General features: G+C 38.9%; 1 protein-coding gene across 2 annotated transcripts in view; it reads right to left on the reverse strand.

Moving 5' to 3' along the window:
• BTAF1 (B-TFIID TATA-box binding protein associated factor 1) overlaps positions 1 to 6575 on the reverse strand; it is a 75291-nt gene extending 68716 nt beyond the window's left edge. For both annotated transcript variants that reach the window (XM_032231657.1, XM_032231655.1), the window contains exon 1: positions 6292 to 6575. In XM_032231657.1, the coding sequence (XP_032087548.1) occupies positions 6292 to 6305 (14 nt within the window). In that variant the 5' untranslated portion in view covers positions 6306 to 6575. The remainder of the gene's footprint in view (positions 1 to 6291) is intronic.
• Positions 6576 to 11653: the final 5078 nt, after the last annotated feature.

The following is an 11653-nucleotide window of genomic DNA, read 5'->3' on the forward strand; positions in this document are numbered from 1 at the left end:
AGACAGGAAAAGCATGCTGCGTGCGGGTAGCATCACAAGGGACTATGTTCGATGGGTACCAGGCGGTGGATCTTCTCTGCTGTGCCACCTGCCTTATGGGTAATCTCTCACCCACCTAAACTAGATTAACTCCATCCCTGTTGATATTTAGGAAGTCCCTCAAGACTTGGTTACATGATGAAGCTTAGGGGTTCCAGAAAACCAGCAACTTTTTAAGGTGACACCCACACTGTGGCTGATGTGCATACTTACTATCATGTATGTTTGTGATACTGTATATTTTAATATGGTAACTAATGATTGTTCATATTTTATGATTACTTTTGCAATGACTATTTTTATATTATTGTTTTATTTCATTGTTAAATACACTTTCTGGTGACATGGACGGCTATACAAATGTAATCAAAAAATAAAAAATCTTATAAGGAGATTTAAAAAGAGTCAAGGAACGATGCCAGCTGTCTCCATTCTTGTTTATTTTAATTCTTGACGTATGCAATAGAGACATATCAAGAGAATCAAGAAAGTTAAATTTTAAAGAGAGAATCAAGAGAGTTAAGATTTAAAAAGAAACGTACACGTTAAGGGCATTTGCAGATGACCTGATATTAGTTTTGGATGATCCAACAGAGAAAATAGAAGCATTAATGGGAAAATTAAAGGACTTAGCAGCTTTTAAGAATAATAATCAGATGAAATATTAACAGGCAATATAAAATTAGAAGATTGAATAGAACTGATGGAGAAATTGGTTTTAAGAGTGAAAAAAGTAAAATATTTGAATGTAACTATAAACAATTATAGAATGAACAAACTTGTAATATAATGAAATTAAGGAGATTTTAAGATGGGAGAAATTAAAACTGTTATAGAGAATCTCGGATAAAAATGAATGTTTTGCCAAGAACGTTTTTGTTTCAGACAATATGTTTTGACAACTGACACACCATTCAAAAAGATATATCTAAATTTATATAGCAAGGGGGGAAAAAACCCACAAGTTAATTATATTACAAAATACCAAGGAAAGAGGAAGACTGGGTTTACCGGATTTGAAACTGTATTTTGCAGCTGGATGAAAGAATGGATGTTGCTGAGAAACAAGAGACTTTGAGTTAGAACATTATGACCTGAGGTTTGTATGACATGGATATTTATGGCACACTAAAGTAAAATCAAGGGGACTTTAAAATCATTTTATTAGATATTCCATAATGAAAATATGTAATATTTTAACCCAGATAGTGCCCCAAAACATCTTTGTGGATCTCAACTCAAGAAGCATATCATAAAAGAGAAACAGAGGCAAAGATGGTTCATATACTGGGAATGATAGAAAAACCATCAAGGGGAATTTAAAATTAAAACAAGAAAATATAGGGTTTACAGAATAAATTTTACATTATATTATGATCTTGATAATTTTTAATTTTAAAGAATTAAAGGCAAATGAGAGATCTAGGCCACAGAATTGCCAAGAGTCAGCCATGGCTGAATGGATAACATTATCATCATGATCTTAAAGATAATTTTTTATAACAAGAGGTATATTCCAGAGAACATATAGAATATATAAATGCGCCCCCCCCCCCCCCCGCCCAAGCATTTTTCCTGCAACTGCAGAGTTTGCTTTTTTGGATCAAATGAACATTGGTCATTTGGTTGTGACAGGAATTGACCAATGGCTTTTTGTTAAGGTTAAAGTCATGGGCTGAGAGTGACTGGATTGAAGTCACCAAGGTGGCTTTCATCCCTAAAGGCAGGATTAGAACTCAGAGTCTCCTGGTTGCTAGCTTGTGCTATACACTATACAAAGCTGGCTCTCTATAAAGGCAGTTCAAATTAATATTGGAAATATGAAAAATAAGGACAGTCTGTCATGCTTGGTGGATATATAAAAAGAAGCTAAAATATTTTTTGAATTTATGAGACTTGTATGCCACACATCTCGTCATTAAGGGGCTTACAGACATAATGTCTGTATCAGTAAAGTAAAAAAATAAAAAAATTAACAGTCAAAAAATAAAAAAATCAATAAAGAACTTACATTTAAAAATTCAACTAATTTGAACTAAAATTCAAATACATATACTAATACAGAGGTTTTTAAAGATTAATCTTCAATTGCTGCTAGATCTTTTCCTTTTAGGATTGATAGTTAGAAATCATGGAAGATTATTTCAGCATTACTTTCGCAAGATTATCATATACACAAAAACTGAAAGATTCAACAATAACTACTATGAAAAATTGGCAAAGCTTGCTAAAATAAACTGACTTGTTTAGAGAAAAAGCATTGTCGACATTTATTGGTGACTGGAAACCTGTTACAAACTTTTTGCATAAAAACAAAAAACAATGAATTGGTGATTAATGGTTTTACAGGAAGAAGAGAATCATGATATGACTTGAGAGAGGTTGAAATACAATCGTAATACTGTGAAAAATCAAAGGTCACTTTTCCTTTTCTATTTCTTTGCTTTTCTTACATTTTAGCTCTTTAATTCCTTTTTGCTACATTCATTTGTAGTAGTTTTAAATCTTGCTTTTTATAAGTTTGAATACAATAACACATGAAGTGTTTGTAAAGGTGTTCAGAATTTTGCACTATGGATTCTCGCATTAAAATTTATAATGAAATATTCTGCTTTATTACACCAAACACAGTATTCAACACAAGTTGTTACTTTGTAAGCAAGTAAAAGAACTTCAGCCAACCTATTATTCATTATGAAATATTACACAAGTGAAAAGGCTTAAGACAAAAATGTGTAATTGCAGTCATTCTACCTTGAAAATTATCTTCAACAGAACCTGCTCTGGTTTAGTCAACACAAACCTTTAATGAAATATAGTCTCTGTATCCATAATATTAAAATGCTAAGAATGTTTTCTTTTAGTTAACTCAAACCTGCATGATGTACCCTTAGCCCAGTGGTTCCCAAACTTGGCAACTTTAAGACTTGTGGATTTCAAGCAGAGCTGGCTGGAGAATTCTGGGAGTTGAAGTCCACCAGTCTTAAAGTTGCCAAGTTTGGGAACCACTGCCTTAGCCTATCTCAAGTCATCACTATTTTCACTTTCGGTTATTGAAACAGACAAGGGCAATTGATAGTGCAACCCACATAGTGCAGCCCATTTTCCTGTCTATATTAGCAATTAAGGACACTACAGGCTTCAAAATGATCTTCCCTCTTTTTATGAGTAAGTGAGGAAACTAGGAGATTGAATTTAACAACTTAATGCCATTCAGCTATGAATTTTCTGAAGTTATGTCTCTGTTGTAAGCTACAACAACCGCATAATAATGAATGTAAAAAAAAACCTGGAACTCATAACTGTCAGCTAATGATCATACAAAAATATAGCATAAGAAGAATTTAAATGACCAGAAACAAACTTCATTAATTAACTCTATGAAGGAAAGCTATGAAAACAGCCTTATGGTTCAACATAACTAATCAGGAAAAAAAAATCCTATTTTCAAACAGGGGGTTTGCTAGAGCATATTTTTTTAAAGCATATGTAATCAAGCAGGAGCACACCAATGTTCAGAGCAGACTGTAAGTAAATGAGGACCGAGGACAAAGATTCTACCTGAGATATGATGCTCAGATGCTCATGTGACAGAACAAAATATTGGTTTTATATTAGAACCTAAATTGCAACACTGAAGCTGCCCTGGAGCTGACATTGCTGCCTGGATCCAGGCATATTTACCAGATTTATATATCAAAAGGAGTCTGGTAAGACTATTTTCCAACTGACATGCTTCATTAGAAGGCGCGAGCATGTCTGAGCTACAGCTCTCTTTTAATCAGATGCAAGGAATGGCTAAACTGATGTACGCGCTGCAAGACTCCCAATTTTTGTCTTTCACAAATGAAGACACAATTATCCTTCCTCCGTGATCAGCTTCACGGTATCCTTATTTGCCAGCTAAGTCAACTCACATTAAGGGATGTATCAAAGCAGAAAGCAGTTCAGATTCCCCTCTGAACTTATAGTATGGACAGTTACAACCAGCAAACAAAATGGAAATATAAATATAAATGGAAAGTATAGGAAGAGCAGCAGGAGTTAACACAAGTGGCAAAATAATAATAATACTAATAATACTACTACTAATAATAATAATAATCTTCATTTGTATAAAAACATTGTTGGCTTGGGAATCTCAAAAAAGAGGCATAAGCAAACCGAATGAAACTGAAACTTCAGCAGCTGAGAGAGAGAGAGATGAACCACCACATTCTGCAGCAGGAAAAAGATTCCAAGTAATGATAAGTAATAATTGGATATGAGAAGGGAAGGTTAGAAATATTTTTGGACTATATATAAAGATTATTAATAACTATAATTATAATAAAAAACAAAACTATATACAGTTAAGTTTTAACTAATAGGGGGAAAATGTTATGATATAGGACATAGTTAGATCCATTGGTAATAGGTATAGTCAAATAAAAATTGATAATGATAGTAATGTATACAATGTTGAGCTGTTATGATAAGTAATGACTGGATATGAGAAGGGAAGGTTAGAAATATTTTTGGACTTATATATAAAGATTATTAATAACAATAATCATTATAATAAAAAAACAAAACTAGATACAGTTAAGTTTTAACTAATAGGGGGAAAATGTTATGATATAGGACATAGTTAAATAAAGAAAGGATAATGATAATAAATTATATACATGGAGGATTAGAAAACTTTGGTATTAAATATTATGGGTGTTTAGCTAAAACAGGATATGAGGACTTCATGTTAATGGAGGATTTTGCAAATAAGTAAATGAAATGCCAGCATGTGGCTATGTATTGAATCTTGGTATACTTAAGGATGAAGGATGTTTAAATAACTGTAGTCAAATAAAAGCGGAGGTATGAATGATGTTAATATAGTAAATATCCGAGTTAAGGTATTTGAATGAATACGAATTATATTTGATGACGGTGGAAGGTGCACAAAAGCTTTTTGTAACCAGCTGATGCACTTTTTACAATATATGTTTGTTTTGAAAATAAATAAATAAATTTAAAAGAAAAATAAGATCCCAAGGGAATCCAGTTCAGTTCAACACAACTCGATGAGACCGAAAAAAAAGATAATTCTCACCTATATGTGTGTGTATGGGGGGAAATAGATTGCCACCCTTAAAGAAAAGAGGTGTACGGAGAGTGGAAGAGGTATATTGGGTTTCTATTTGAGTTTGAGTCTTATTTTATTTATATTTCTGGGGGTATTGTTGACAAGAGGAATTGCTGTGATTATTGTTTAATGTTGTATGGCCCCGGGCTATGCACAGTATATATGTGAGTGTATGAAAAATGAAAAATAAAAACATTTTAATACAGATTGCCCACCCTTAAAATCCGGACCACCGTCGTTTGTCGTTTCCCACCGTATTCTCACCAAACCAGGATGGGACATACACACAAGACCACCACCACCAGCTTTAAATTTGTTTTATTTCATTTGTATGCCGCCCTTCCCCCCCCCCCAAAGGGGGACTCACAACTCAAAAACAAGGGAAGGGGGGGGGGATACAGACAATTTGACAACAACATTTAATCATGTCCTGTCTATAGGCAAAAGTCTGTTTCCCCCCCCCCTTCCTTTTGATTGTGAGCCGCCCTGAGTCGTCCCCCCCCCCCCCAGGGAAAAGGGCGGCGTACAAATAAACACAAATCCAAGTGTTGAATGTTGAATGCAAGTTGTGTTTTTATTGTCTTTATTTTATTCACCTACTGTTTTTTTGTTTTTGCACACACACACCCCCCTTTTTTTTGATTGTAAGCCGCCCTGAGTCCCCCTCAGGGAAAAGGGCGGCCTATAAATTCCAATAAAATGCTAAAAAAAAAAAAAAAAAACCACAAATTCACATTCAAACACAAAACAATACATAGTTTAAAAAAGCGCGCAACGATCATAGCATTCGAGATAGGGGCAACGACGATGACAATGAACAGTCCCCCCCCCCACAACCAGCCATCCCATTTTCAGTCCTTTTTTCCCCCCCTAGAAGACCCTTTTCCCCCAAAGTTAGGAGGTCCTTCAAAGGGATGAAATAAAAGCGCAGGGCCCCCAAGCCCGTTTTTTATTTTAATTTAAAAAAAAAACCCATTTCCCGGCTACTCAAGGCGTGAGGAAAGCCGGGCTGCCACCTCCATGAGGAGCCTCCCCCCCCCCACGAGGCCTACCCCACTCGCCGACGGTCCTGAGGCCCCCCTTAGGCGACTCCCCAATTCCCCTCAAGTCCATTATTCTCTGACACCAACCTGGAGACCGCCATAGCCGGGAGGAGATGGAGCTACAGCCCGGCCCAGCAAGGGAGAGTCTGAGGAGACCCGGCCTATCCTGAGGAAAGCACGCCGCGGCCCCCGCAAGCCGAGGGGGGCGACCAGAGCCGGCTGTACCCAGCGGTCGGCCTCCCCTCTTCGGCCGCCCTTCCGAGTAGCAGCGACCTACAAAGACGGGCCGCGCGGATTAAAGCCTCTATTCCTCCATCACCAGGGAGAAGCCCGACGCCTGGTTTTATACGAGCAGCCATCTTGTATTTATTCCCTTCCTCCATGGAAGCCGCTTCCTGATTGGCATGGGCGCCGGGCGGCAGCCAATAGGAGGCGCCGTTGGAAGGAAAGAGCGGGGGCGGGCGCTGAATAGGAATCTACCATTAAGAGTTCACAAAAGTCCGTTGAGGAGTTGGAAGAAGAGGAGGAGGAGGAGGAGGCGCTTTGCCGCCATTACGGGGAGAGGGCCGTACCAAGTGCACCAGGTTGAATGGAAAGATGATGAAGTCACGCGGGCTTGTCGGGTTTCTTCAGCCTCAGGAAAGGAGAAAAGGAATCATTTTTCCGGCCGCACAGTGCGCTTAATTTATACAGTGAAGTGATAAACGCCTTAAACCAAGAGGAAAATAACACCTTAACCCCCCCCCCTACGAGCCTGTGTAATAGGAAAGACCCTTTTTCGTAAGGTTGGGATGATCAAACGCATTTGCCTGAGTGGGGAGTTGGAGAACTACATCTCCCAGCGTCCATTGCAGCATCGGCACTTAAGTCAGTGTTTCTCAACCTTGGCCACTTGAAGATGTCCGGACTTCAACTCCCAGAATTCCCCAGCCAGCGAATGCTGGCTGGGGAATTCTGGGAGTTGAAGTCCGGACATCTTCAAGTGGCCAAGGTTGAGAAACACTGACTTAAGTGTCCATGGTTCTTCTTCTGCCCATCCATAAAGGGAAGCGGAGTAAAAAACTCTTTGCGGTAATTCGAAGTCTTTTGAGGCCAACTTCTCAAGAAATTGACGTTTCTTGTTTTCGAAAGAAATAAGGGTGGCGCGTTTCTATATATTCGTCTGCAATTTTATATAGCAAGCTAACACATATTTTTTAAAGGACTGTGCAGACAAACCGTGCAATTTAGAAACACTTCTGGGCTACTTTACCCAAATCTGAATGATGCAAAGGATGCCTTCCAAGAGGGACTCGGAAAAAAGCTGCATTTGACAAGCGCCACCCGCACCAGATCATTGTCTGCATTTGCACAGCCGATCCAGGGTTAATTGAATGGGAGTTTACACGAAGATAGGGTCCCTGGGTTGCACGTTATGCTGAATTATGTTTAAATCCCACGAATTGGATTTTGCAACTGAGCAAGAGGAGCTAGCTAAATCTGAATTGCAAGCAGTACATTGCAGCCACATCCATTTGCTGCCATCTGGTAGTCTTTGACAGCTCTGCTAGGCAAAAACACGGATTTTGTTGCTAATTCCATGGGTTCACACAGTGCAGTACATTTCTCTGCAATGTATGAATCCTAAAATTGGCAATTGATTCTATTGGGAATTTGCCTTGCTTCTTTTTCTTGTGCTTCTTTAATATTCTGTTCCCATGCCTGAAACTCACTTTTCATACAAATCTATTTTTCTGGGTCAATTCACTACTGTAGGCATACTAATACTGTACGCAGGAGTTTCAGAAATAGAAAGCAGACAGAACTTTATTAGGTAGTCCAGATGTGCATCATTAAAATGTCTGGCCAAATTTTTAAGTAATAGAACCTCAAGTTTAATGGTTAATCGTTAAGCAGTTTCTGTAGAGAGTGACTAATGCATTTGCATTCTTATTGCCTGAACCATTAAATATTAAATATCCTTTTGTGAAGTGGGGAATGCCATGGCGTACTATCAATTTATCATTTTAATACATGTAATATTAGCAATAGCAATAGCAGACTTATATACCGCTTCATAGGGCAAACCACCCTCTCTAAGCGGTTTACAGAGTCAGCATATCGCCCCCACAGTCTGGGTCCTCATTTCACCCACCTCGGAAGGATGGAAGGCTGAGTCAACCCTGAGCCGGTGAGATTAGAACCGCCGAACTGCAGACAACAGTCAGCTGAAGTGGCCTGCAGTACTGCACTATAATAGCAATAGCAATAGCAGTTAGACTTATATACCGCTTCATAGGGCTTTCAGCCCTCTCTAAGCGGTTTACAGAGTCAGCATATCGCCCCCACAGTCTGGGTCCTCATTTCACCCACCTCGGAAGGATGGAAGGCTGAGTCAACCCTGAGCCGGTGAGATTAGAACCGCCGAACTGCAGACAACAGTCAGCTGAAGTGGCCTGCAGTACTGCACTATAATAGCAATAGCAATAGCAGTTAGACTTATATACCGCTTCATAGGGCTTTCAGCCCTCTCTAAGCGGTTTACAGAGTCAGCATATCGCCCCCACAGTCTGGGTCCTCATTTCACCCACCTCAGAAGGATTGAAGGCTGAGTCAACCCTGAGCCGGTGAGATTTGAACTGCCGAACTGCAGATAACAGTCAGCTGAAGTGGTCTGCAGTACTGGACCCTAACTACTGCGCCACCTCGGCTCTTATATTTAAACCGCCATATGCAAAAACTTAAACTAGTATAGAAGCTGGCAAAAAAACCATTATTAATTAGAAACCTATCTTTAATAGTTCAATTCACCACAAGCAAAATAGTACTGAAGAAAATCTGCATCATCTTGTACTTTCTAACTAAAATTGATAAATTAACCTTTTCTTCAAAAAGTTACCATCCTTACCTCTAGTTTGAACTACACCAATTCACTATTGTTGCAAACATTAAACACATACACAATAACACAAACTGCACAATTCACCCATTACACTGTTGGTTATTTCTAGTTAGAGATTATATATGATTTTTCCCACAAGGGTCAATCGAGGCTTTCTAGGAGCCTGAGGAGGGCGAAAACAGCCTCCCCCCCCCCTTGACGCCCTCCGGAGGCCTCAGGAGCTTCCCTGAAGGCTCCAGAGGGTGAAAAACGGACCTACGGGGCCCCACTTCCTGTTCCTGTCCCTGTGTTAAGAAATGTACTCTCGGTTGTCAGACTCCCAGGAGCAGAGGGTCTTAGCTAACTTCGTAGGCTGTCCTGAGACCCAAGTTAGTTTGCCTTGCTGTCTGATGTAATCTTCCCATGTGCCGTGTGGTGAGATGGGTAGAGGGTTAACCCTACCTTTGTTATGTAGAATAGACCGGCTCAAGCCTTAATGGCCCATTGACAAAGGTGGAGGGGGGGGCAGGAAGCTGCAGTGAGCTGCTTTGTCTTTAAAAAACATGTTTCTCCTTTTCTCATCCGGGGAAATATAAGGTTCTGCCTTTTTAGTATTTCCTAAAATATTTCATTTTTTCTAGAAGAGGGAGGGATGGGTGCTAACTTCCTACACCATCAAATAACTCTTGATGAAATTGTGGCCTTTTTCTTTTTGGCACTTTTTAAACTTTGCCAATAGACGTTCTCAGACAACCACAGTGATGAAGAAACAACGCCATGCCTGCATTGATGCCATTCGCTCAAACTCCGTCCTTTTAATTCCCGAGTCCTGATGTCGAATTAGTCACCCAAGATCACATGGCAATGTCATGACGTGTGTCTTTTGATCTCACCTTCCCTCTCCACAAAGACAAAGTTTTATCCACTTCCTTTTTGGATTGAAATCACATACTGCATTATGCATTTTCTGCATTGGATACGATTAGGCACCACCCACCCCCCTTTTGCTTGCAAAAGAAAATGAGATTGTTCAGTTTTACCCGTTAGGATTCCCCAAAATATTTTCTACTGTTCAGTTCCACTGTATTTTTTTTTTCCTAAGTAGGAAAATAGAAAAAAAAAGCGTGCTCCTCCTCCTCCTCCCCGTTATATTTCCTACGTAGGAATTCCTGGATTCTATAGATGAGGCCCAGAAACATTCATGGAAAATGGATTACTCACAAAGGTTTTTCCAGCGCTCTCATTTCCCTTTTAATATAGAAGTTTCTAAATCAAAAATAAAAATCAGTTATAGAATGGAAAGTGATCCCTTATACAGAAGTGTTCACAAGGAAGTTGACATCTGTGACTTGAACACATGGCACAGAGAGGATGTTATAACAAAAAAACAAGAGCGGCTAATTGTAATTATTCAAACAGAATCAACCCAACCCTGTAGCTTGATGTTGCCTCGGTGAACTATATTAATCTAGAATGTTTGTTTAATCTATGCTGCAAAGCTCACGTCTGTCGATTTATTTTCTCTTTTTGAAAACAACGGCTTTGGGGGAAAGAGCTGAATTCGATGCGTAATCTCTGATCCTGTTTATTCAGCAGTCAAGTTTATTTCTTATCTGCCTGATGACAAAGGCATGTTCACTTTTTTTTAATCTTTTGTTCACGTGGGGCGGATCCGGGCTTCATGGAAAAGCTGCCCCAGCTTTTCATGCATGAATAGGACTTACATAAAACATACGCGCACTTTAAATTGTGCCTTGCTTACTAAGTCTGTGAGCATGGCTTTTAAGTGTATGAGCCAAAGAGAAGCATATATATTTTGTGTGTGTGTGTGTGATGTCAAAGCACCTGGTATGCTCAAATATGGGAAGGAGCATATTGCTTCCCTTTATTTATTTATTTGTTTGTTTATTTATCAGCACCAGAGGTAGGTTCCTGCCACTTCGCACCTATTCGGCAGAACCGGAGAAAGGTGGCAAGAAAAGTCATAAAATGAAGCAAAACTCACTTAACAAATTTCTCACTTAGCAATATAAATTCTGGGCTCAATTGAATCATAGGTCTAGGACTACCTGTTCCTACCGTAAGCATTTGAATTAAAAACTTAAGTGTTCAGTTTTTTCACGCATTGTCTTGTTTCATGAGGAGATAAAATTATCAGAAAGAACCTAGGAAGTTAGACCTGCTAAGGAAAAGAACAGTTTAAACCTGATATGTGAAAATGTGTACCAAGGCCCTGAATTTACATGGTGATTCCAGCATTGTGACGAAGGATCACATTTGAGATGCATTATGGGACTTGAATTACAGTCCTAAATTTGAATTCTTTCCAAAGGGGCAAAATAAGAATATGGATGCAAATAAGAGCTAAATAATAATTGTGCCCACCCTTGAGTTGAATTCCCTTGTAGTGCAGGGGGAATAAACAGTGCCCCTGTAGAATAATATTTGCAGAGCAGACATTTCAAATCACACATTCCATATGCACCCTACGTGTGGCTGGGATGTGAAACACGATATTGAGATTTTTTTTTCCTAATATCCAAGAAACTAATTAATTTATCACCTCCTGAGAAATTAGAATGGTAATAT

The sequence above is a fragment of the Thamnophis elegans genome, chromosome 15 (genome assembly GCF_009769535.1).
Source record: "Thamnophis elegans isolate rThaEle1 chromosome 15, rThaEle1.pri, whole genome shotgun sequence".
In the NCBI taxonomy this organism is placed as follows: domain Eukaryota; kingdom Metazoa; phylum Chordata; class Lepidosauria; order Squamata; family Colubridae; genus Thamnophis; species Thamnophis elegans.